The sequence below is a fragment of the Marmota marmota genome, unplaced genomic scaffold, assembly GCF_001458135.2.
Source record: "Marmota marmota marmota unplaced genomic scaffold, marMar, whole genome shotgun sequence".
Lineage (NCBI taxonomy): Eukaryota > Metazoa > Chordata > Mammalia > Rodentia > Sciuridae > Marmota > Marmota marmota.
The window spans coordinates 6,150,692-6,177,039 of NW_026000137.1; the positions used below are offsets into that span (position 1 = coordinate 6,150,692).

Here is a 26,348-nt window from a genome sequence, read left to right on the forward strand (position 1 = left end):
ACCTTGTAAGAGATTTAACTTTATATTTAAAAAAAAAATTTTGGGGGGGTAGTTGTACCTGGACAGCATGCTTTATTTGTTTCATTTTTATGTGGTGCTAAGGCTTGAACTCAGTGCCTCACACATGCCTCACACATGCTAGGCGAGTGTTCTGCCCTTGAACTGCAGTCCCTGCCCCACAATTTAGTTTTACTTAGGGTGAAATTTTTCTTTTTTATTTACTGACAGTAAAGAAGTTGACTTTTCATTGACATTTTCCTGGAGATCCTTGTAGACCCACTGTAACTGTTAGGAGCAGTGTGGAGATGCCCTGTTCGCATGTCCAGGCCCCGGGTGGGTCAGCTTGCAGAACTGCAGTTGATGTCACAACCAGAACATTGGCATTGTTGCAGCACACAGATCTCTCTCGGATTTCCCTAGTTGTACTCACTTGTGCATTTGATTTTTCATACATCAGGTCTTACACTTAGGAAGCTGCTGAAATGCTGGCTTTAGTTTAGTCTCTGGTCTCCAAATTACCATTTAACATCTGTGCCTCTCACTGGTCATCTGATTCAGTCAGATAATTTGATATGATGTTTAGAATCATTTTTTTTTTCAGTTGTAGATGGACACAATACCTTTATTTTATTTATTTTTATGTGGTGCTGAGGATCGAACCTAGTACCTCATACATGCAAGGCAAGCGCTCTGCCACTGAGCCACAATCCCAGCCCTACCCTAGAATCACTTTTGGGTGAAAATATTCTATGATCGTTGTATGAGAGTGTTTTCTCCTTTTAAATTATAACCTCCTTTTCTCTCTTTTTGGATTCAGGAAGAAAAGGCTTCTCTTTTACATCGCACTCAGGAAGAAAGAAGGAAAAGAGAGGTAATGGTAGCTTGGTGATGTTCTTCACAGATGGGTGTTTTCCTGCAGCATTTGAAATAGCCTGTGTATGTTGCATCTGTTGTAGGTTGGGGGACTTAGTATAACACTTTTGGGTGTGTTGGACTTTGAAGTACAACGTTTATTCTGGAACCACTGTAGGAAAAGATGGGCCAAAAAGGCCTCCAAGTCCAGGGGCTGGGGTTGTAGCTCAGTGGTGGAGCGCTTGCCTAATATGTGTGAGGCACTGAATTCGATCCTCAGCACCACGTAAAAATAAATAAGTAAAATAAAGGCATTGTGTCTATCTATAACAAGGCCAAGTCCACTGGAAATGGAATGTGGGATTTTAATTGGCTTTGTTGCTTATGGGAAGGTTTCCAGAAGATCTAGGAAGAGGTTAGTGTACAGTGCTGAGTTTCTTCAAGTTAAGGGAGAAAAACTCATCCTTAAGCATGTATCTTTGCTACTTATGAAGAGGGTAAAAACAGAAAGCAGCTGATGGTATATCTTGCATCTTTCTGAAGATAATTTCCTAAAATACTGCTGGTTAATCAGCAGCTGTGGTATCTTAGGACCTACTTCTCTAAGTAGTTTCTTGTTATTTTAGCAACTTGTTTGAGCATCTCACAGACATTTATCAAGAGCATGTTGTGTCAGGTACTACTCTTCTTATTGGGTGTACAGGTGGTAGGTGAGACAGGCTCCTGCTCCAGTGGATATTAGCAGGCACTGGCCAGGACAGCAGGTAGTACTTAGCTGCAAGGTGGTATATCACAGCTAGTAATTGGGGACCTGTGGGAGACGGGAGCTTAGGGGAAGGGCTCTCTGAGGAGTGTGGAGAGGGTAGAACCTGAGGATGAAGCAGCAGCTGCCTTTGGGAAGCTAGAGGGAGAACATTCCCACTTAAAGCAACAGCAGTGCAGAGGTTTTGACTCATATCACTGTTGTTTTTGATCAGATATCGATTGTGGTGGGGACTGTCCTGTGCATTGAAGGATATCTGGCCTTGACCCACCAGATGCCAGCAGCACTTCCTCCCCAAAATTGTAACAACCAAAAAAAAAATGTCTCCAAAAATATCAGGTGTCTCTAGTAGTTCAGAATCCCTGCTCGACCCAGGAAGTCATCTCTTTGTTGCTGGCATTCTCCATCTGTCTGGGGAGATGCCCCACCATTATTTCTTCTGTCAATACTTGATCCCATTCTTACTCTTCTCCTTCTTGGGTGCAGGCTGGAAACAGGATCCATCTTTGTGTATGTTTCCTATATGCTCTTCTGTATGTTTATTCTTGCACACATCTGTTCTTCATTTTGGATATTTTCTTCTGACCTAACTTCTGATTTACAAATTATCTCTTTCACAGTGTCTAATTGTTAAATTTATCACTAAATTCTTAATTTCACTTTTCAGTTCTAGATTTTTTAAATTCTTTTATATATTCTCCAACTCTCATCGTTTGTTGTTCTTGAACACAGTTTAGATTTTTAACCAGTTGATTTAGAGCAGGGGGCAATGCTAGGATCAAACCCATGGCCTTGTGCATGCTAGGCAAGCACTCTACCACTGAGCAACACATCCCAGGCTAAGTTTTTATCATCATCATCATCATCATCATCATCATCTTAATTGTAAATGGACACAGGACCTTTATTTTGTTCATTTATTTTTATGTGGTGCTGAGAATCAAACCCACTGCCTCACACATGCTAGGCAAGCATTTAATCCCTGAGCTATAGCCCCAGCCTAGGTTTTTAATGTTTAAATTCTCATAATTGAACCTTCTGTGGGTATAGAGAACATTATTTTTGCTTTTGGCAGAGAATAAGGAGAGGGACACAGTCACCTTTAACTAATGCAGGGTGGGACTGGGAGCTGCCTGTCAGGCACCTGAGATGCAGGCCTTTGGCCCCAGCAGGACTCTGTGGTGTTGGAGTCCCAGGAGTGGCTGAGCGCTGGTGTCTGCAGGTGTGCAGGCCATAGGGTCGCGCCTGGGTTTGAGCTCTGGCTCCTCAGGCTCTGTGCTGCTCATCCTCATGGTAGTGTCAGATTCTGCAGCTATACAGCAGGAGCAGTGCTCACCTGTAGGTCATCCTGAGAAGGGATGTGAAGGTCCTTTCGTGGTGCTGGTGCATAGTGGGCACCCGAATGTGTACCCAAGAGAGATGAAACCTTGTGTCCACAAGAAACCTAGAATGAATGTTCATAGCAGCAGTCTTCTTAATTGCCTTAAGTGGAAATAGCCTGAATGCCCCTCCACACATAAAGGGGTACACAAAAAGTGTGATGTCCATGCAATGGAATATTACTTGTCCATAAAAAGGAATGAAGTACTGACACATGGTTCAGTGTTCATGAACTGTGCAAAAAGGCAGACCCAAGCAGCAAGTGTTGTATGGCTCCATGATGCAAAGTGCATGGGACAGGAGACTCCAGCGAGGCAGGAAATGTGTTGTGTCCGTGGGTGGCAGCCAGGAATGAGGCAGGGTTGTTGCTGCACAGGGTTTCTTGGGAAGTGAGTTGTTCTAAGGTTAGTGGGATGGCCACATGGTTCTGAATAATCTAGAAGTGTGTGCAGTGTTGGTGACTGTAAAGAATGGGTGTTATGGGGGGCTGGGGCTGTGGCTCAGTGGTAGAGTGCTTGCCTAGCACGTGTGAGGCACCAAGTTCGATTCTCAGCACTGCATAGAATAAAGTGAAGGTCCATTGACAACTAAAAAATATTTGGAAAAAAAAAAGGATGAATGTTACAGTGTGAATTACATGGCTTTTATTTTTTAAAACTGTTTACTAGTTAATGTGATTCACTGATTCTGACCAATTGCTCTTTTCTTCCTCCATTATTCAGGAAGAAAGGCGAAGATTAAAAAATGCAATAATTATTCAGTCATTTATTCGAGGCTACAGAGACAGAAAACAGCAAGTAAGTTTATTTGTAAAACACAAATATTAGAAGGATCTGCAAGAGCTTATTTTAAATATTGCCTTATTATAAGTATCATTTTTTATGTATTTTTTTTCTACCTGAAAGTTAACGTTAATGGTAGTAGTATTTTTTCTTAATAAATAGTTGTATTAGTTATATTTATACAAAGATTTATAGACAAGTGAATTTTTAGGTGATTTTTAAGTAGTAAAATACAAACCACAACTAATAATCACAATAGAATAAAGGTACTTGTAGTGGGCATCCAGGGTCTTGATGCGAGTCCGAGGTCTTGATGCTTTGTCGCACCTTTTACACAGCCTTCTGACAGCGACTCGGTCGTCTGTGGGTTTCCACCAACCCGTGAGCACATCTGCCTAGGTGTGGAGAGTTCTGCTTCTGAATTCATGCTTACGTGTTGCTCCTTCCTTTCAGTATTCCCTCCAGAGAAGTGCATTCGATCGCTGCGCACACTCGGCACAGTCTGGTGGCACTTTCTCCATCACTAGTGCCCCCAATCTTACCCTCCTGGTAAGGCAGCTTCTGTTTTTTTACAAACAAAGCGAAGATGCAAAACGATTGGTGAGTGTTTGCTATATTTTCGCTTGTCTTGGTGTATGTATTTGGGGGCTTTGTGTTTTTTTTTTTTTTCCTTAACATGTACATGGTGAGTATCTGATCAAGAATCAGGTCTTGTCAGGATCTGGTGACTCAGGCCTGGAATCCTAGCAACTTAGGAGGCTGGAGCAGGAGGACCTCAAGTTCAAAGCCAGCTCAGCAACTTAGCAGGACCCTGTATTTAAGTAAATAAATAAATTAAAAGGCCTGGAAATGTGGCTCAGTGGTAAAGTGCCCCTGAGTTCAATCCCTGTACTACAAAAAAAAGAGGTAGAACTAGCCAGATCCCCTCCAGGGTACCTGAGCCCTCATGGACTTTTCTCAGCCAATTCTAGTAGGTCACCTGTGGTGATGTATTTTACTTCTTAAAATCTAGTATACATCTTAATAGGCTTCTCATTTTTTTTGTTTTTGTTGTTATAGAAAATTTCAAATATTAAAAAAAGTATAGGGGCTGGGGTTATGGCTTAGCGGTACAGTGCTCGCCTAGCATGTGCAAGGCCCTCAGTTCAATCCTCAGCACCATATATAAATAAATAAAATAAAGGTATTGTGTCCAACTACAATTAAAAAATTTAAAAAAAAAAGTATATCATGTGGACTCCCTCCAGTGTGCCCCACCTACTGCACAGTCAGCAGCAAGCTCTTCAGACATAGCCCTCCACACCTCTGCCTCAGCTCACTGTGACCATCTCTCTATCACATCATGTTCATCTGTATTTACAATAGCAACCTCCAGAATATATGGTCTCTAATTTATTTACCCAGGGCCTCCCACATCCAGGCAAGCACTGTGCCACTGAGCTACACCCTCAGCCCTGGACTCTTTTTTTTTTTAAAACATCTGAAACGCAAATGTATTTCTCTAAAAAAATTTTATGGGCTTTTGCTATGGTTAGGAGAACCAGTGTGCATTAATGGTGGAAAATACATATAAATCCATTGATGAATAATCTTTTAAAAGGGGGGGGGCGGATTTTAATCATTCATTTTCTAGCACATATAAAAACATTTGTATGTGATTGTTAAGTCAAGTGTATGTTTATGCTTAGAGATTATTATTTGTCTGTGCCATGCAGGGTGGTGCGCAACTGTAATGTGTGCACCTTGGCAACTTAGGAGGCTGAGCAGAAGGATCGCAAGTTCAAAGCTAGCCTCACCAGTTTAGTGAGACCTTGCTCAGTGGCTGAGCACCCCTAGGTTCAATCCCTGGTACCAACCAACAAACAAATTATTATCTGTCTATAATAGAAATTCCAAGTTATATTAAAAGGTGGGTCTGCAGTGTACAGAAAAAACATTTTCTGCACTACAAACTGTGCATGCTAGAAAGATCCCCATGTGAAATAAACATAGACGGCTACAGAGGTCTGGGATAGAGCTTGGCCTGAAGCCCACCCTGCTGCCTGAGCTGAGCAGGTGGGACTCGGCATGGAAAGAGCTCTCTGTGACAGGAGCCCATCTGCAGCAGCCCAGCCGCAGTTCATTCACCTTAGACGTTGCTAATAGCAAGCTTTTCAAAGGCTTCCTTCCTGTCTGCAGTTTGTGAGACAAGGGAGGGGACTGAGGGCAGGCAGTCTGACTCTCCAGACAGGGCTGACCTAGGAGCAGACACCCAGGTGCTAGGTGTGACTTGAGGTTCTCTCCAGAGCACTGTTTCTTTGTGTGTGTAAGATCTAGTCTGCAGTCCCCATGTGGTTTCTAAATGTGAGCCGGCACAGACCTGCAGCCAGAGAAAACTTGGAAGTAAATGTGCACCTTAACACCAGGCTTCAGGCACGTATGCACAAACCTGTAGCTCATATGCAGATCCTGTAATGCTAAGTGCAGTGTCACCAAACCTGGTTCATACAGTAAAAGTAAACTTGAGTGTTTTCTATTTAATTTGCTAACAAAAACGCAAGAGCTTCCATCAGGAAAACGTCCCCTGTCCCTTTTAGTTCCCTAATTCCCACTCCTAAGATCAAGTGTGGGGCCTCCTTTGATAGTTTTTCAAAGCTACTTGATGCAAAAAAGTAAATAGGCTCCCCATTCTCACCTCCTCTCTTAATTTATTTTTTAGAGTCATGGCTTACAATAGTTCTGTTGAGTTAGTGTGCTGTAAGCCTGCATGTTTTGGTGTACAGTTCACCTGCTTCTCAGTTGCTTGGTTCTCATTCCCTTGGTCCAGCCTTTCTCCGCCTCCAGAAGTTGCATCTCCAGGGCACCAGCACTGGGCCTGTCGTGTGCTCTGCCTGCCGGGCATCATCCTGGGAGAGCCTTTGCTGTGCCTCCGTTTTGTACCATCTTTGCCTGGCTCCTCCACATCCTCGGGCCTCCTTGGTTCACTTCTTTAGAGCCTTACGATGGAGAGCCTTAGCTGAGTAGTGTTGCCCCGCACGCAAGGCCCTGAGTTGAACCCCCAGTGTGTGCGCACACTAAAGAGAGCCTCAGTTGACCCTTGAGACAGGATGCGGAGGAGACGGTTTTTAAAACTTTGCCCATTTGCCTTTACTACATGAAAACAACAAAATGTCAAACAATTCAGTTTGCCATGGTGTGACTTTCTGGATAATAACAGTATGTCTGTCAAGATGGTGAAATTCATACAAAACTTTTCTAGAAACTGGTCAAGTGTAGTGTAGTATAGTATCACGATTGCTTTGGGGTTTTTTTCTTTCTTTCTTTCTTTTTTAGTTGTCAATGGACATTTTTTCATTTTTATATGTGGTGCTTGAGAATTGAACCCAGTGCCTCCCACATGGCTAGGCAAATGCTCTACCACTGAGCCATGACCCCAGCCCCACTTTGGGTGTTGTTGTTGTTGTTGTTGTTTTGTTTTGTTTTTTTTACCCCCTCAATGTCAGACATGACTAGCTGATTAACAGATGAGATACCTGATTCCTACAGTTTCTATGATTGTCCATCTGTCATTTTTATGATGTTATACTTTCTGTATATCTTTTTTAAAAATTTTTTTTAGTTGTAGATGGACAGTATCTTTGTTTATTTATTTTTATGTGGTGCTGATGATCGAACCCAGGGCCTCATGCATGTGAGCACTCCACTGAGCTACAACCCCAGCCTCTTGCTGTACATCTTATTTTAACTTGTTAATAGGTATTGCAAAATTTAAGATGAACTATGTGGGGATATGTGGGAAGTATTTGGATCTTGTTGGCGCTTCAGGGTTATACATGTGTAGTCAGCTCACACAGATGCAGAGCAGGTCAGTTATTTCCCTCCAACTTAGGACAGGCTCTAATTTGTTTTGCATAGTGTTCTTCTGTTATTTATAGTGTCTAATTGCATTTTATTTCAAACAAGCATTAACGTGAAGGTAGAAACTATTTGTGACACATTCATAACTAGCCACATTTAGGAAGCCATCTTTTAATTCCAGCTGGTTGTAAATGGATCTTAGGAATAGAAAAAATAGAATAGCTCACTTCACAAGAGTATCCTAGAGGAAGTAGAGGGGATTCTTCCTAAGTATTGCGCTTTCAGATCACTTATAGCAGCTTTGTGCAAACTGGGTGCAAGGGACAGAATCCAGTTCCCCTGCTGAACTCATCCACCAGTCACATTCCATTCCTATCATATACCTGGTCTTTTGTTGGGAAGCATGGAGCCGTATGCTTGTCTTCTGCTAAGGAACAGAAGCATTCAGAAGAACCAGGGTGCTGAGGCAACTGCACATGCACATGCACACATGCAGGTGTGTGCCAAAGGGAAGAGGTAAAAAAGACAGATGTGTGGCTGGGGTCATGGCTCAGCGGTAGTGAACTTGCTTGGCACGTGTGAAGCACTGGGTTCAATTCTCAGCACCACATAAAAATAAATAAAATAAAGGTCTATCAACAACTAAAAAAATATTTGAAAAGAAAAGAAACAACTGTCTCTTGTAACTTCAGGGTCTGCTGTATTTCTCTTGTATTTTTCAATGATGCTTGCTGATTTTTGCAAATGAACTGATTTGACATGGACATGAGCTTTAAGTGCACTTTTTTTGAGTAACATTTTTATTAATTTAGCCTTACCATGGATGTATTATTTAAAGGTGGAAAGTGCAAGTACCAAAAGCAAAGCCAGACTCAGGAACCTTACTTATCAGGTTTTGATTAGGTCTAAGTGTGTATTGCCACTATGTAAATTGGCAAACATTTAAATTTTATGGATTGAGAATTACGTTTTGTGTATTTTATTATTCTAGATATGGCTGTATCAGAACTTAATTAAACACAGCTCCCTGTTTGTCAAGCAACTGGACGGATCTGAGAGACCGACATGCTTATTTCAGATAAAGAGGCTCATGAGCCTCTGTTGCAGGTAAACTGTCCCTGTCAGCAACCTGACCAGCGCTGGGCACCTTAAATTTGATTTTCATTTTCTAAGACAGTGGCTTTTCCATGTTTTTGTTTTATTTTGGATGGAAGGACTTTGGAATAGTCTATGTATTGCTCTAGGTAATTCTGGCCTGTAAGACTTAGAAGTTAAAACACAGATACAACTATCTTCCAGAAAGTATTTCTTGCAAAAATTCCCTGGGATTATCTTGTGAAGTGCTAAGCCTTTGAGTTGCCAGTGAATGGACTGGCCAACTCAGAGGATTCCTGGTAGGAGGTGATTCCTTTCTGTAAGGGTTTCTACCACATTCAGTTTGGAAGCCACCTCTTGAGAAATGGGCTTCATCAGGCTCTCTCATTTATGAATGAACTCAGTAGGTTTGGGGATTACCAGACAAAGGTGTGGACTTGCCTTTTCTCTTTGAAGAGCTGGAAAATGAGAAAGAAGTAGAGCTACTGATTTACGAGATCACTCGTCTCCTTGTCTATAAAAGTGAGTGACTTATGGGTTGAGTGTATGGCTCAGTGGTAGCATGTACTCAGTGGGCACAGGCCCTGGGCTGGACCCCAGGGTCAGTACAGTGCTGAAGGTCAGAGGACCTGGACTTGGTACTGCCCTGTGACTGTCTTGCTTGGCATTGGAGTCACTGGATCCACTGTTAATTGTAAACTGACGAGGTCGGGGGTGGGGCCTGCCTCCTGGGACTTCCGTCTCCACTGCATGGCCAGATGATGGGAGTGCTCTCTTCGTGGCCCGTTCTTGGTCTCCTCCAGCCTCAGAAGATACTTCACACACTCATGTTCCAGATGTCACCATGAGCTGTTAGTATCTCTAGATTGGCATCTTGTACAAATTCTAAAAATGCAGGTTTTCTGTGTCAATTTCATGTGATACTAACATTCAGCTTGTAAGTAGCTACTTATCCACTTAAATTAGTAAATTTATTTTGAAAATAAAAATTGATTTTTCAAAGCTAATGAATATTTTACCTTATTTACATTTCTTTTTACATCAGTCTCTACTGGGAACAACATTAGGGTTGGCTGTCAGTCCTGTATTAAAAAGAATTTAGGAGGGCATGGTGGCACATGCCTGTTAGCACTGCAGTTTGGGAGGCTGAAGAAGGAGGATTGCAAGTTCAAGGCCAGCCTCAGCAACTTAGACCCTTAGCCACTTAGTGAGATCCTGCCTCAAATAAGAAAAGGGGGGACTGGGGATGTGGCTCAGTGGTGAGGTGCCCTGGTTTATTCCCTGGTGCCCAAAAAAAGGACTGATGGAGTTTCTGCAAGGTGGCAGGCAGGGTTTTTAGCACTGAAGGTCCAGCTGTGGCAAGCTGGGGGTTCTTGCTCTTCTTGGTTTTATCTAGTCTATAAATAAGTAAAATAGAGGTGTTTTTATACAAAAAGATAGATGAGTTGTGGGAGGCTAAGGAGGAGGAGAGGAGCTGTGAACTTTGGGGTGGCCTTTCTGGACGGTCTGGGAGAAAGGTGCCTTGGAGGCCACGGTGGCTGGGGCCGTGCATGTCCCTGCTCTGGGGCGGGAGCCAGCACAGAGCCTGCGGGTCTCGGGTGTTCTGGAGGTCGTGGGCTGTATGCTGGAGCACAGAGGAGCCGGGAGCTAGAGCAAGGTGAGGTAACTCATTCTGTCTCCTTGAAGGTTTTTATTAGGGTAAAGAATGGCATACTAAGCACTCGCTGCCGCCTCCCAGCGCTGCCTTGCCGACACTCCTGCAGACCACAGTGTCATGATTGACGGGTGAAAGTGATGCGAGAGGCCAGGATCTGGTCTGGCAGTTCTGGCAGTCCCACGCCTCCACCCAGGATGGGCACCCAGCCTGTTGGGTCACCATCACAATGTGCTTTCCCTCTCTTTTAAAAATAATCTAGGTGACCACACAGTACCTGTGTTGTCTCCTGAACACCCCCTCCCCAGCCTCCAGTGCGCTTCGCCGGAAACACCGCTATTGTTGGAGTGAGTGCAGCAGAGGGAGGGCACAGGCAGACCACCAGGAGGCGACTGCCAAGGGTGACCCAGCCCGGTGCCGGCAGAACAGACTAGGGCTCAGTTAAGTAGAGCCTGGGTGGATGCAAGGCCTCCGTTTCAGCAACTAGAAGGCTGTGATGGTTTTGAAGGTGAGGAAGTTATAAAGCTGCACAGGACTGAGCGGACCGTTTAGAAGAGAAAAAGAGGCCTCTGAGCACGCCCCACCATAGGAAGCTTGAGAGGAGGGGGACCCAGCCAGGTAGGAGGCTGCTGGTCAGAGTTGATGGCTGAGCCTAGACTGTCAGGTGATACCAGTTTCCCCAAGAAGAAATCAGATTCTCCAACGAATGTGTCCTTCCTCAGTGAGGGGACCAGTGACATTGCAGCTGATTGAACGAGCATTCATCTCAGGGGCATTTGTATCTCTATCTGACCGAGGCCTTTGCTGTGTATAGCTCTGAGTGGGGGCATGGGCTCAACTGTGTTTCCTGTTGAGTCCGCTTCTGTCTTGGGGTTGAGGAGCACCCTGGGATGAGCTGGGCAGGACGCCCTGTGGCTTGCTTTTGGCCTGCAGTCTTCGCCTCCCCTCATAGTGCCGCTGGCCTGGAGAGCAGTGAAGGGCTGGGGTGGGGCTGGTGCGGGGAGGCGGTGGAGTTAGTAAGGCTTTGCAGGGTCCAGTGTGCAGTTCATAGAGAGCAATAGCATTGGCAGCGTGTTTGTTGAGGAGGGAACCTTGACGGTACAGAGGGAAAGATGCTGGGACAGTGCCTCTGAGCAGGAGAGGACAGGGCATGGCTCCAGAGTCGCAGAGTGTGGCTTTGGAAAGGGGAAAAAGACAGTTTACCTTATTGTCAAGAGGCAGACAAACCCCATTTTAAAAACAGCAAGATGCAAGCAGACACTTGGCTAATATTTTATGTGCCATTTCATGGCACATGAAAATGCCATGATCGGTGTTCAGGGAGGTAGGTCTCAGTGACGTACAAATGCACACGAGGACGGCCTGCAGTACCAGGGGTTCAGATGCAGAGCAGTGGGGACCTGCATTGCATCTGTAGAGGTTCAGTGGTTTCTTTCAAAGTTAAGTGTATAGCTTCTCTGAGCCCTGGATTACCAAGAGAGGTGAGGCCCAGTCCCTCGGGTGTGCCCCAAGTGTTAACAGCAGCTTCCCTTGGGAGACAGGTGTCCATCCTGTGAGTGTCCTCCACCATGCTCTTCCCATCAGTAGACCAGTGCATGGCGGGTGCAAGGACCAGCTCAGGAGGTGCCACTGGGAGGTGCGGCTCTTTCCATGGGGAATAGCAGGAAGTGCAGGCTCATTTGTAGGCACAGAGAAAAGCTGGAGGGAGGGTGTTCTGGAGGCACTGAAAGCACCTTTTGGAGGCTGTGTGTGCAGTCTGTCCAGTGCAAGGTGCGGCCCCCTTAGATGGGTGCAGAGTAGTGTGGATAAATCATGTCTCCATAAAGTTGTGGTTTTTTTTTTTTTTTTTAAGGCATTAAATCTTTTTTCAAATAAGACTCACTTTTGTGACAGCAGAACTTGTCCTTCTGCCTGTAACTCTTCTCCTCATAAGAAGGAAGGTAGGGGTAGGTGGCACAGGGCCAGAAAGTGCTCTCTGGGCCACAGGGGTCCCACAGGCACCTTTGCAGGAGAAGCCGTGCATTCAGAAAGAGGCCCTCCCCCAGTCTCTGGAGACAGCTCCTGTTGGCCCAGTCAGTGGGTTGTGATGCTTCTCCTGCTGTGTTGCATTCTGTCCACTTGCTCTCATCTGAACAAGAGTATGGCAAGTTGGAGGTCAGCCTGGGCAACTTAGCCAGACCCTTTCTCAAAAACCTCAATATGTTGGGGTGTGGCTCAGTAGTAATGTGCTCCAGTTTCAATCCGCAGCACCAAAAACAAAGTCTGAATGTTTGCTTACTTTTTGTCTGAGTCTTGCTGTCTTCAGAGATCTCTGGCACTCAACAGAGTGTCCCAGCTGCTCACTCACAGCCAATAAGAGGAATTGGGGAGAACTCTGGTGACATTAGCCACCCCGTAAGTATGTGAATGCTTTTTTTCATTTTTACAGGTTGCTGCAGAGCTGTAATGATGAGAGTTTGAATGTTGCACTTCCAATGCGAATGCTTGAGGTCTTTTCCTCTGAGAATACTTACTTGCCTGTTTTACAAGATGCTAGCTATGTGGTGTCCGTAATTGAACAGATTTTGCACTACATGATCCACAATGGTAAGCAGCTGGGTCAGGCCTGTGGGCGGTGTACATGACCTGCCTGCTTCTGGGGGCACGTGCTTTTGCAGGAGGGCTGCAGCCGCCGCCACTCCAGAACCCATGCTCAGCCCCACTCTGAAAACGTGGGGCCATGCTGGCTCTCTGTGCTGACATTTTTTGGCTTAGAAATGAGGAAGGGCAGCATCTGCTTTCAGAAATTGCTCCAGGCCCCTGAACCCAGGGTCTGTGTCCTCACTGGGAGCCGCTATTCCTCAGAACTGAGCAGGCGCCCTGTTGCTCCCCTCATCCTGAGCGGTGGGAGCCCAGGGCAGCTGGCTGAGGGCCTGCGGCACTGAGGAGATGGCCTGCCCAGGCTGTCCTTGTCAGGGGATGCTGCGCTCTCACAAGGCTGGTAGAAGGGAGTGGGGCAGTTCGTCTGAATTTTCTCTGACTCGGTGTTAACACTGATAACCGTTCTTAAAGTGCATTACATAAAGTAGAATAACTGTCTATGAAATTCCTCCAAGGACATTATTAACAACACGGTTTTGGAGAAAACTATGATAATAAATAATATTCTAAATACTTGTGAATTAAGCCATAGTCTGAAATTAAGAAAACCTCAACCCACTGTCCTCACAGGTAGAAAGCCCAGCACATTAGGACTCCTGGGCTTAGAAGCCTGAGTCGGCACTAAAGTAGACTGCATTAGTCAGCAGAGGAGCTCAGGAGGTGCTGGTGAGCCATGCCATGATGGAGGCTGACAGCTCTGCATCTCTTCTCCTGAAGTGCTGCGATCCTCTGGTGAACCACGGGGAAGGCTGAATTGTGTTCTGATGTCCAGCCTCACCGTTTGGCTTGGGTTCCCCCACACACACACATTAAAAACGTAGAGAAGCTACTGAGTTAATTAAAGATAAATTGGAATTTGTGGAATTTGATTTTTTAAAAATTGTTAGAAGTGGTGCTTGTATGAATTGATATATTGTTATATATGTCAACTAAAGGATAAGCATTCAGTGAGCATTTTAGTTTTCCTGTTTTCTGGAAGTATAGGGGAGATAACCTAGAAATATATACTATTTGAAATGTGTCTAAAAATAGGAAATGCTTGAACATCTTCTACTGCGACTGCCACCTCTGGCGTCCTCTTGGGTGGCTGCTGTGTTACTTTTAACAAGGTGCTTCCTGGCTGACCTCTCTGTGCAGCTTGAGCCTCCCACTTAGTAACCACAGCTGGTGTTCTGATGTATGTCGTGTGCTTCTGTGCACTGAGAGCTTTGCACTCTGGTCGTGCCGTAGGTCATCTGATCAGAACACACCTGGCAGTGTTAAAGTCCTGCTGTGTTTTCTTTAAAAGAAATTCTTATGTATTTGTGTCTTTTAAGTTTTACAGCAAATGAGCTTTTAGGCTTCCCTTTGATGTCACTAGTAGTCAGCATCCGCCAGGTTAGAGTCAGGATGGTCATGCCGCAGGTCTGAGTTCAGCACCGAGTTCAGTAGTCGGAGCTCAGTGTGAGGCTATGTAAGACTTCTGCTGAAAAGTGGCCAGGCAGGCGCGTGGCGTGCCTTTCCTCTGTGCTGTCAGACAGGCCTGGGCAGCCAGGAGGTGCTCACAGCCATGCCAGCACGTTGCCCTTGGTGTTGGACAAGAACAGGGCAGCTCTTTCTTAAAGGTGATGTGGCTAGAACCCTGGTTTTCGCGCACAACCAGAAATACGTCAGGTGCGTAGGAAGGCAAATTTGGGAGTAATCCCAACAGTTACTTGTGCTTAAGTGTAAGTGGCCTGTAAATCGGCTCACTTCCTTGGTACCTGGTTTGTGGTCTCCATAAGTATCATTTCCTCTAAAAAAATCTTACTAGGCCCTGGAGATGAGGTAGATTGCTGGTCTCCCATGGGGTGAGGGAAGTGGGATGGGAGCATCCTGTCCATTACAGAGCAGGGTGCTCCTGATGGCCACAGGATAGTTGGAGGGTCCCTGAGGGTAACAACTATAGTAGGTTGAGGCATAGCAATACATCTAAACCCAGGAGCTCAGCATGACGCTAAGGACCCTAACTAACTAGGCACCAGGGCGCTTATGAGACAGTTCAGAGCATCAGCCTTATTAGGACCTAGATTCAAGAAACTAGTTAGGCAAAATGCATAACATGAGACAGTGGGAGACTAGATCACTAGCTAGGTGATTGCAGTATCAAGGAATTACCGTTAATTTACTCTGTCAGGCATAGTGGTACACACTTGTAATCCCAACTACTCGGGAGGCTGAGGCAGAAGGATCACAAGTTGAAGGCCAGTCTGGGCCATATAGCCAGACCCTATCTCAAAATAAAAAAATTTAAAAGGCCTGGGAGTTTAGCTCAGTGGCAGAGCACCCCTGAGTTCAGTCCCTCTATAATGCCACACCGCACACATTCACACAGTGTCCTTAGCTTTTGAGGATATACTGAAATAACCCTGTCTTAGATTTGCCTCTACATGAGTGGATACAGATGCAATGAGACATAAGGGTATAGATGGCTGGCATTGACGCTGTTGGTACCGAGTGGTGGGTGCCGAGGCTTACGTGCCATTTGGATGACTTCCATATTTGTTTCAAGTTTTCCTTAGTGAAATGTTAGAGAAGAATTTACTTAAATTTGGACTTGTAGAGATTTATAAAAGGAACTTAAAAGTTGAGAAATGTTGTGGGGCAGTGGTGCATGCCTGTAATCTCTGCCACTCAGGAGGCTAAGGTAGGAGAATTGTGAGTTTAAGGCCAGCCTCAGCAACTTAGTGACACACTGTCTCAAAATAATGTGGCTCAGTGGTAGAGCACTTGGCTAGCATGTGCAAGGGCTTGGGTTCCACCCCTAGTACTGTCCAAAAAATAGATTAATAAAAGTTTTCCTCAATATAAAAAAAAAAAGTACTCAATTTTAAATGTTTTTTTCCTTTCTTTTAGGGTATTATAGGTCTCTCTATTTGTTGATCAACAGCAAGCTTCCATCAAGTATTGAATATTCTGATTTATCTCGAGTTCCTATAGCAAAAATTTTGCTGGAGAATGTCCTAAAACCGTTGCACTTTACCTACAGCTCCTGCCCAGAAGGTGCAAGGTGGGTGAGAGGGGGTGGTGGAGGGGCGTCTGGCTGTCAGGCGTCTCTATGGGATGCTGCTGTGCATACAGACTTGAATCAGTGTGGCTGAGTTCACGGGAACAGCACTAGTGTGCTGTGTCGTCCTGCAGCCTCACAGGATTCTGGGATTCTGGTGGCCTGGTTATTTTCAGCTTCCCGGTACTGTCAGGATGTGGCCGTCACCTGACTAGGGAGGCTGTGGATCAGGCTGACTTCAGGTTGGTCACCTGGATCGGTCGAGGAAGTAGCTGTCTGTTAGAGGAATGTTCAGTTAATTGACTGTCCCTTGGTGAGCAACGTGCTCTGGTGTCACAAAGCTCTCCTTTTCCTTTTCAGGCAGCAAGTTTTCTCAGCCTTCACAGAGGAGTTTCTGGCAGCACCTTTTACAGATCAGATTTTCCGCTTCATCATCCCGGCCTTAGCAGATGTACAGACCGCTTTCCCTTACGAGCCCTTTCTGAATGCACTGTTGTTACTAGAGAGTAGATGTTCAAAAAGGAGCCGTGGAGCACCGTGGCTTTTCTATTTTGTTTTAACTGTTGGCGAAAATTACTTGGGTATGAAACACAAGATACATTTTACCTGAACTCCTACGTAGGTAGCATGAGCAGATGAGCCGGGAGAAGGCTGCGCTGTGGCAAGTGTCACGTGGTAAAGATGGCTTCCTGGGTGGGGCCTGAGCAGGGCGCTTTGCCTTGTCCCTGGGCTGGTCTCCAGGCACAAAGGGAAGGCTGCTCTTCCGGCCTGTGTTCTCTGAGGCTCGTGGGTTTTTCTGGTGTGCCCATTCTGGAATCAGAAGGCTTGCCTCTGGGAGCGTTAACTCCTGTATGTGTGCACGGTTAGAACCGAGGGACCTAGGGAAGACGAAGCTGGTTTCCCGCTCACCCTAGCTGCCTCTGGGTGGCCTGTGATCACTTCAGTTCTGGCCTGTCTCCCTGGAGGTAGGGACAGACCCCCACAGCTTGAGGACTCAGACCCGCCAGCCTGCCCGCCTTCACACACTTTGTGCACATGGTAGTTGTCACCCATCTTCTGAACAACCCACAAAAATTGGATTCCCTCAGTCCCTCCTTAGGTTTGATAATTTGTAAGCAGCTCACAGAACTCAGGGCAGCATTTCTGATGGCTACCAGTCTGTTACAAAGGACATAGATGGACAGCCAGAAGCAGAGACTCATTGGGCAAGGGACTTAGGAGGGCACACCGCCTCGAACGCTCCCTGGTACCTGTGGGTGGGAGGGCAGGCTGTCGAGGCCCCCTCGCCCCCATCACCTCATCAGCATGAGTTCAGGCTGCATCCTCGGGATTCCCCAGGGACCCTCTTTGCTTTTAGGACACCTAAGAGTTTTGGTTGTTCTGGGACAAGGACCAAATCTACTTCATAGCAAAGCACAGTTGGAATTTTAAACACTCAGTTCAGGCTGAAATGCTTCCTCGGGTAGGAGGAGGTCACACCTGTTCCCTTCCGTGGGTGGCACTAACTAAAGCTGTGGTGCTTGTTTCACCAGGGGTGCTCTCTGAGGAGGGCCTGCTGGTGTATCTGCACGTGCTCCAGACTTTCCTCTCCCAGTTACCTGCCTCCCCTGCCGGCGCCAGCTCCCAGGACTCCACCAGCGACTCTGAGGACGAGAGCGAGGAGGCCGACAAGCCCGCCAGCCCCGTAAGCCCACACCAGGCCCTGAGATGCACCGGGAGCCTTTCTGGCTCCCTGACCCCGGGGCCCTTCCTCACACCCACCACCCTGCGTGGTTTTCTCTGTGTGTGTGAGGGGGTGACGTGGCGGTATGTAGCTTGGTCTTGGCTAAGTCAGGTCATTTGTGTATTAATTATTGCTCATGAAGCATTTCCTGCAGTGAGATTGTTGAGCCCAAGGTGAACTCTCCTTCCTGTCCTGTGAGCACTGCTGGGCGTGGAAGGCGTGTCAGGACTCACTTTGGAATCCATGGTCACATCTTTAAGCTCCCCTTCCTCCTTTCTCCCTGGTGTTAGGGAGTGAGCCCAGGGCTCTGCCGCTGAACTTAGTACCCCAGCCCCCTTTGTTCTGTTTTACTGCAAGTAATACAAGGCATTATGATCACATGGACACCCATGAAATTGTGTTTGCTTAGATATAAACCTGATGCTGACCATTTTTTCCTCCTACATGAAAAGGCTTGAGGTGTGGCTGTGACAGGCTGCTGGGTTTTGTTCTCCATCTGGAGTCTCGTACTGATAGTGCTCACTTGAGAGTGGCCTGGTGGTCTAGGTGGAAGAAAACTTCAGTGTCTGTTGACGTGAGGGTGGGTCAGTACTGTCCTTTACCAGACAGCTTCTTCAGCCGGAGGGGAAGAGCAGCACAGGGTCACTGCCAGGGTCACGGCTGGTTGAGGGCTCCTACAAAGAAGTGAAACTGAGTTTTTTGGTGGGTGCTGATAATGTCTCATCTGTCAAGACTCAGAACTGTGCACCAAAATATGGATTCTGTTGTAGAGTCAACTAAAGAATGAGGTCTGTAGATAGAATATAGGTAAAATTTTTGGTTTTAGAAGAAAGTAAAATTTTTAAGTTGCCTTCCACAGAATCTATGAAAATGAGATTTATGTAAACTACTGCCAGTATGGCAAAGAGGGCATAGGCTGTGTTAGCTAGGGAGGCGGCAGACACTTCCTCCTCTGCTGGACGTTGCCACAGGGAAACTCTGTGGAGACCCCTAAGCAGAGGGAACCACAGGCCCGCTGGCTGAGGTTGTGCAGCCGACACTCGACAGTGAGGTTGTTGGTGAGTGTTTTTTTCTTGTTAAGTCTGTGGAAAAGCTACTATACTTTACTTTTCCTCTTTTTTAATACGTAAGGTTTCAGGGCCTGTTGATCACATGGCTTTGTGCTCTGTCTGATCCTCTTCATTTTTCCCCTGCCTGGTCTTGTCCCTTCTCTCCTGTCCGCCTTGGAATGGAGGACTAGTGGCCCACGTGGGAGCTAAGAGTCCTCCTTTTGTTTTTAGCCAGGTCTGCTACATCCTTTTCGCCTGTGGCCTGATTTGGTTGTCTGAGGTTCTTAGTGGTCAGTTTGCCCTGAATAAACTTCCTTGTCCTTAGGATTCTGTGTAATCTGTTTACTTAATGTACAATTGATTTTAAAATTGTACACTCCAGAACAGCGGTGCCCACGTGTATGGTCTGACATTCATGTTGCTCCTTAAAGACTCAGGTTGACAGGTGGAGTTTCGGCTTTTACTCTGAAGCAGTGTTCAGTTGGCGCTGTTAAGTTTGGCCGAATATTGAAAGTGATAAGACAAGCTAGCGCTGATGTTTCCAGCTGTGGGCAGGAGGAGGAACCTTTGGAGTGCCTTACCCACAGGAGCTGCATGCACAGCCCAGGGCTTCTCTCAGCAAACCATTAAAATGGTGAAGACTAAATTTACCACGAACGCCCTTTGATTTAAAAAAAAAAAAAAATTGATACTTTTACTTATTTTGCTTAAAATAATCTCTGATAATTTAAAATGGAAATGCCCTCAGAAAGTAGTATGGATATACCATGTTTGCTGTCTCGGTACAACTCACTCTACAATGTATGAAATGAATTTTTCATAAAATGTAAATACTAAGCCAGGTGTGGTGGTACATGCCTGTCATCCCAGTGACTCAAGAGACTAAGGCAGGAGCATTGCAATTTTGAGGCCAGTGGTTAAGCACCCTGGCTTAATACCCTGTGCCCCACACTGCCCAAAAAAGTAAATACTGAAGAAGGTCATATTGGCAGGCAAAAACTGAATGTGACCGTTTTGTGTCATCCACTGTATAAAACTGGCGTGAGCAGTGACCTAGAGAGGCTGCCTGTAATGTTCCCCATTTTCTCCTGGAAAGCGTTGATGTTGGGGGCAGGCGAGTCCTAGCAGTGCCCTCCACTCAGCAGGACTTGTGTGTTTCAGGAGGACGGCAGAGTCTCTGCCCCATACATCACCGAGGAATGTCTAAAGAAGCTGGACACGAAGCAGCAGACCAGTGCCCTGCTGAACCTGGTGTGGAGGGACTCGGCCAGCGAGGAGGTCTTCACCCGGATGGCCTCCATCTGCCACACGCTGATGGTGCAGCACCGCATGATGGTGCCCAAAGTCAGGCAGGTCTCCCTGGGGTCCATGTGCAGAGCCAAGCATGCCCTGGCCGGGGCGCAGGTCCCCATCAGTTCAGCTGTGTAGAAAATGGAATTTTTTTTTTTTAAACCAACTAATGCTGTTGGCATCTTTCCTGGCCCCATACATGCTGCCTCAGCAGGTCAGGTCATGTCTGATTCTGTAACACCTGCAAATGAGAGTGTAGACCAGGCTACCTGTCTTGAAAGTTGGACGCAGACCTTTGTGACAGCCAGTATGTGAACATTTCTTCTTGGGCTGTTTTCATAACACCCGGTTTATCAGGTTGCCCTTGGCAGTTTACTCTAGTAGGTAAATGTTTGTTTTACAAGGCTCTGAGATAAACTTTTGGTTGGGACTAAAACAGATGCCCAACTTTTTTGTAAGGTGGTTCATTTGAACTTAGATGGTCTCAATGGTGGTCCTAAGCTGTGTCTTCCCACTTGGAGTGACAGTGGCTGGTTGGATATCTGAGAAACAGCTGGGTGTAGTGCAGAGCAGAAGCAGCTGTTGTGCTGATGTCGCACAGGCAGGCTGCAGAAAGCACCACCTGTCAGTGGGACCTGTGCAGATTCCTGTCCCCCCATGGAGTTCTGTCTCTGCAAAATATCACCCTGTCACACACACAGAGCGCAGCATTCTCTGGCAAGGGCCAAGAGAAAGGTGAACCAGCTATCAGAGTGGCCTGGTGAGCATTCCCTGGCTCTCTGCTGCCCACTGCAGTGGGAGAGGCAGGGCACTGTGAACTGTGACCAGGTCATCCTTAGGCTCTGTACAGGCAATTGCTGCAGAGCTGGGGGTGACCTAAGCCAGGGCCTCCTTGCTCTCATGTGCCACAGAGCCTGCTGCTTTGGGTAGTGGCCACTAGTTGACTCTGCACTGCCCTGGACTGAGTGCCCCAGTGAACTGCTTAGGGTGCTGAGTAGGTGGAGCCCCTTTTGTACAGACTGGACCTCATGGGCACAGCACCTATCTCTTCCAGGAAACCAGTATTGAGAGTGTTTCCAGAGCTCATGAAATAGCACATAGCCTTGCTTTAACTTTTGTAGATTTTAACTCCTTTCAGATTTGATTTTTTTTTTAGTATTTAAAAGATGATTGACATATCCCAAGCTGATAACTCATCCTCAACTCCTGTCTGGCTAATATCAGTTCATCGTCTTTTTAGAGCTTGGATTTGCAGTTTTAATTTCTGTTTTACATTGATTGTTAGTGTAAAAGATTGTAGAGTCCCATTTAGACTGGTATGCAAAGATTTCCAAGACAGATGTGTGCATGAAAAAGGAAGATTAAGAGATCAGTACTCATAATTACCTCCTTTTTGTGTAAAAAAGAGGGAAAGGATAAGAATATCTGATTGTATTTGTTTAGAGAAACGTACAGAGTGGGCACTAATGAGCATGTGTGTGGAGGTCTTTACAGCCCTACTGTCTCTGTGCTGCTTGAATCTGGGTGAAATAGAGTAAGTTGCTAGCTGCTGTTTTCACTTGTTTTTTGAGGTGCTGGGGATGGAACCTGGAGCTTGTGTTGAGCCACATCCCCAGTCCTAGCTTCTTTATTTGAGAGGACATTGCATGTCTTGTTATTGGACTTGTGAGTCTGAGGAAAATCTGGATTTAAAGTTATTTTTTCCTTGTACTGGGAGGGCAGTGCTTGGCAAGCATGCAGGAGGCCCTGGGTTCAGTCCCCACACTGCAAAAAATATATTACTGCTTAAAAATGTGAATAGATCCTAGATGGTTCCCTTGTGGGATGGGTCCAGGAGGGCATTGTCCAAACTCCCCCAGGTCTAATGGCAGCAGGGGTTTTCAGGCAGGGACCTGCGGCAGCCTGTCTGAAAGTGCCCACTCGGGGGCTGTAGCCCGTGTGCCTCCTGTGACATTCTGTGGGCCAGTGGGCAGGTGCGCCACTCTGAGCTGAGCAGGGCCTCAGTGGCCTCATGGGCGGGCTTGGCGTGGCGTTCTACATTCTTTTTTTTTTTTTTTAATATATATATTTTTTAGTTGTTGGCAGACCTTTATTTTTATTTATTTTTATGTGGTACTGAGAATCAAACCTAATGCCTCACATATGCCTCATAAGTGCCCCAGCACTGAGCCCCAGCCCCAGCCCCACATGCGACATTCTTCATCCTTCCTCTCTTGGCCCTTCCACCCGCTTCCTCCGCAGATGCTCCTCTCCTGCCTTCTCTTTCACTCCTGGGTTTCTTTTGTGGTCTCCTTCATGGGTTCTCTCTCTGTCTCAGTGTTTTGAAAGCTTTGCTTCTTTTTCCTTTACTTTTTGGGCCTTTTTCTTTCAGTTGATTTTCCAGGTGATCTCTTTCACATAACAGCTTCACCTGAGTTAGGTCGACTCTCCGGGTTCTCTTTAGCCTGCTGACACCTTGGTGCTCCAGCTTCATGGAGAGGTAGAGGGAGGGACCTGTTCCCATACACCCACACACCTCCCTGAGGCCCTCCATCCGTCCTATGCTGGCGAATGTCCCCGTCATTCATGGTGCTGTCTGTGCCCAGTCCTGGAGCCGCAGTGCCTTGCACATGGGTTAAGCACATGCAAGGACCCTGCAGCATGCCTGGAGCAGGCCCATCCTCTCAGGAAGTCCCTGGGCCACGCTGTCCTGGGGAGTGGACTTAGACTTTCTTCCAGCAGTGTCCTGCCTGCCTTCTGTCTCCACAATGTGTCTGCTTCAGGTGTTGCCACACTAGATTTTTGGAAGCAAAGCCACCTTGCTTAAACCTCACGGTGACTCCCTTTGCTTTCAGAAACACTTCCTATTCCTTGGACTGTGGATTTTTAGCAGAGCCTTTCATACCAGATATTTGGAGTCACCTCTGACTTGACCTGTGGCTCAGGCTGCTTTTCCCAGCCTTGCTTGATCTCTTGGTTTTCGATCACCCGTCCCACTTCTCCTACCCTCTCCTTCTGCACCCACGGGTGTCTGCACCATAACTCTGCCCCTCGTCCTGGTCTGTCCTGGAAGAGATGGGCTGGCATGTTCTTCTAGGCCTGACTGTTTGCTCTAGCAACAGGTCTAAAAGCTTTGAAACCGAGTATTAAAGGTATTGTTTGAGGGGCCAGGACAGTTGGCACCATAATTTGCCTATAGTTCTTATATAAATACATCATATCAAGGCATCCCAGATCAATTCTATATGTTTGATTTCCCCCCCCCAACAAAAACTAGTAGAATGAGCCAGCGTAGGAGCACCCGGTGCTGCTAATCACACTTTGGAGCTGTGTGCCCTGCACGGGGCTGTGTGTGCCCAGCACAGTGGATGTGCAGCAACAGCAAATGGTCTTTCGCTCTTGGTTTACAAGTTCATGGTTTTTTGTTTTTTGTTTTTTTTAATTTGTTTTACATAGTTGTACAAGTTCATGTTTCATGCTTTAATAATGTAGGATAAAATGATTATTAATAACTTGAATGGACAAAAATAGATTTCTTTCATTGTATATGCAGAATTAAATATTATATATTGATAATGTGATTTATAAAAAAATTTATAATGATTTTAAAGATGTACTGGAGAAAGAAATAAATTTATTTCTTTGCCTATGATTTCATGGTTGCTTTTGTTAATATTTTCAGTATAATGAATGGATTTAATCAACTATTGATCATGTTAAAATTTGCATTCTTTCGTGAAGGTCAAATAAAACTAACGAGTATTTTATTTTATTTGTACTGGGGATTGAACCCAGAGGTTCAATCCCACTGAGCCACCTCCACAGCCCTTGTTAGTTGTTATTTTGAGACAGGGTCTTGCTAAGTTGCTTAGGTTCTCACTAAATTGTTGAGGCTGATGTCACACTTGTGATCCTCCTGTCTCAGCCTCCTGAGTTGCTGGGATTACAGGTGAGCCACACGTAGCCAACATTCCTTCCTAAAAATCATATTTTCCTACCTGGGTCTTACTGTGAATTCATCTTACACATGTTGAGATTTTTTTTGACCCTTGCATTAAAAAAAAAAAAAAAAGTTCATAGGAGATATTTTCTGATGATGCCGCTATAACTAGAACATGTCTCCTATCACAGTGCAGCACTCAGCCCAGAGCCAGTTCAGAGTCCAGCTCTGCCCATTCTTCAGAGTTCTCCAGTCTCTAATTGGTGTGATAGAGGAAATGCTGTTAAAAACTTCTTAGTTTTAAAATGTCTTTTTACATAGAAATGATTTTTGAGATGTTAAACTTATTTTTTTGTGTTTGTTTCAGGACAGTGACTTCAGTCGGTCATTAGGTAGAGATTCTAAGTGCATACCATTAGTGTCCCTGTGAGCAGGAGACCATGTCACAGCATGTTGGGGGAGCAGCCTCAGCCTGTGTGGGTGCCTCAGGCTGCCCCGCCGGTGGCTCTGCACCAGGGTCATGTCAGACGGGAGCTCGCTGTGAGGTCACTGTGGCTGTGTTCTTAATTGGGCCTTGTCTTCAAGTACAGCTTTGCTTTATAGGAAGTGCATTGAGCGATGACTTGACTGCTTCTCTTTGTCCCCCACTCCCGCTTCTTTTCAGGCTTCTCTACAGTTTGGCCTTCAATACCAGGTTTCTGCGGCACCTTTGGGTCCTCATCTCTTCCATGACAACACGGATGATCACAGGGTATGTACTGCATCTGCTCACCTGTGGGCCTCCTGCTGTGGCCCCCATGCCTGACACAGTGTGGCAGGAGGGCGTTTGGAAGTGCTCGGCTTTGTTTTAGAGGAAAAATTCTGAATGGTCTTAATTTCACACACACCAAAATTAGTGCCTTGTTTTACAGTTATTTTTATGCATTATTAAGAGTAGCTCAGTTGATAGAATGGAAGGAAGAGTTGGTTTTTCATATACACGAGAGGTTGGTGGGTTGGGGTGAGGGTCTGGGATTTCTGCACTCCACTCCTCTGCAGTCCAGTTTGGTCTGTAGCATGTCGGGTGGTGTGCAGCAAGACCCTGTGCTGAGATGTGTGCCTTTCAGTCAGTCCCTGTCAGCCCCTGAATGATTGGAACTGGGATTTGGTCATCTGCATGAACTGTGCTTCCTAACAAAGGGGATCGTCACTGTGGACAGCATCACTGTCCTGCTTTGCCTTTATTTAATCTTAAGCATCTGTGAGGAAAAGAGAGGGTTTGTTTTGTTCTTGTTTTTTTCTTCTTCATTGGTTGGCTTTAGTTTTTGGTCTCTGGGATTGAACCCAGGGGTGCTTTACCCCTGAACTACATCCCCACCCTTTTTACTTTTTATTTTGAGACAGGGTGTGTGATCCTCCTGCCTCAGTCCTCCCAGTTGCCGAGATCACAGATGTGCACCACAGTGCCTGGCAGTAGGGAGTTTTTAGTGGTGACCCCGCGTCTGCTGAAAACTCAAGAAGGTGGAGTGGTTTATCTTAAGTCAACCTTGAGTACCCACAGACAAATGAGAGCCACAGAGGATACCCTGATGTCTAGAATATTTCTGTCTGAAATAGGAGGCTTTGAATATGTGCCATTGTGCTGTGGTGCCAGGCACATTTCAGCCACTCCTGCCTGTGTCAGCCCTGAGAGCCTGGGTTTTCATGAGTGACAGGTTTACTTAGGGCCGAAGGAGACTGGGGATTGTTAGGACAGGAAATTATCATTTCCCAGTGAGTATCCCCGCTTAGCAACAGAGACACCACCAAGGACTGCCTGATTTGTTTATGGCATTTGTCTCTTGGTGAGGAAATGGAGTCCTTGTGTATGAAAGACAATTGAGATATTGTTAATTATATTAAATTAATAATATTTTATAAGGTGATAAAGTTATATGGGTTTTTGAAAACAATATTTCTAAAAAGGCAGTTGCGAACTTCTTTTATTCAATTTATTCACACAAAGTCCTCTTAAGAACTGTCCTGTATATTGATATCTTCCAATTACATATGTTTCATATTTGCTGTCAAGAATAAAAATTTAAATGAAATACATAAATTTTTTGAATGTGTGGCACTGGGGATTGAACCCAGAGTCGCTGTGTCACTGAGGCACATCCCCAGCCCTTCTTATTTTTTTATTTTGAGAGAGGTCTCTAAGTTGCTAGGCTGGCCCCACACTTGTGATCCTCCTGCCTCTGCCTCCTGGGTCCTTGGGATTACAGGCATGCGCCACCGCACCTGGCTGAAGTACACAATGTTTTTAAGAGTGGCACTGAATTTAATTTGAAAATAGTTTTGCAACCAGACTTGCACAGCAG

The 26,348-nt window shown here is 45.9% G+C and overlaps 1 protein-coding gene across 1 annotated transcript in view; it reads left to right on the forward strand.

The window, feature by feature from the left end:
* The first annotated feature begins 318 nt into the window (after window positions 1-318).
* Ube3c (ubiquitin protein ligase E3C) overlaps window positions 319-26,348 on the forward strand; it is a 67,766-nt gene continuing 41,736 nt past the window's right edge. The window contains 11 exon segments of the mRNA XM_048785404.1: window positions 319-333; window positions 818-871; window positions 3,718-3,792; window positions 4,231-4,377; window positions 8,606-8,721; window positions 12,792-12,949; window positions 15,878-16,031; window positions 16,389-16,609; window positions 17,561-17,712; window positions 19,962-20,149; window positions 24,674-24,760. Of these exon segments, the coding sequence (XP_048641361.1) occupies window positions 319-333; window positions 818-871; window positions 3,718-3,792; window positions 4,231-4,377; window positions 8,606-8,721; window positions 12,792-12,949; window positions 15,878-16,031; window positions 16,389-16,609; window positions 17,561-17,712; window positions 19,962-20,149; window positions 24,674-24,760 (1,367 nt within the window).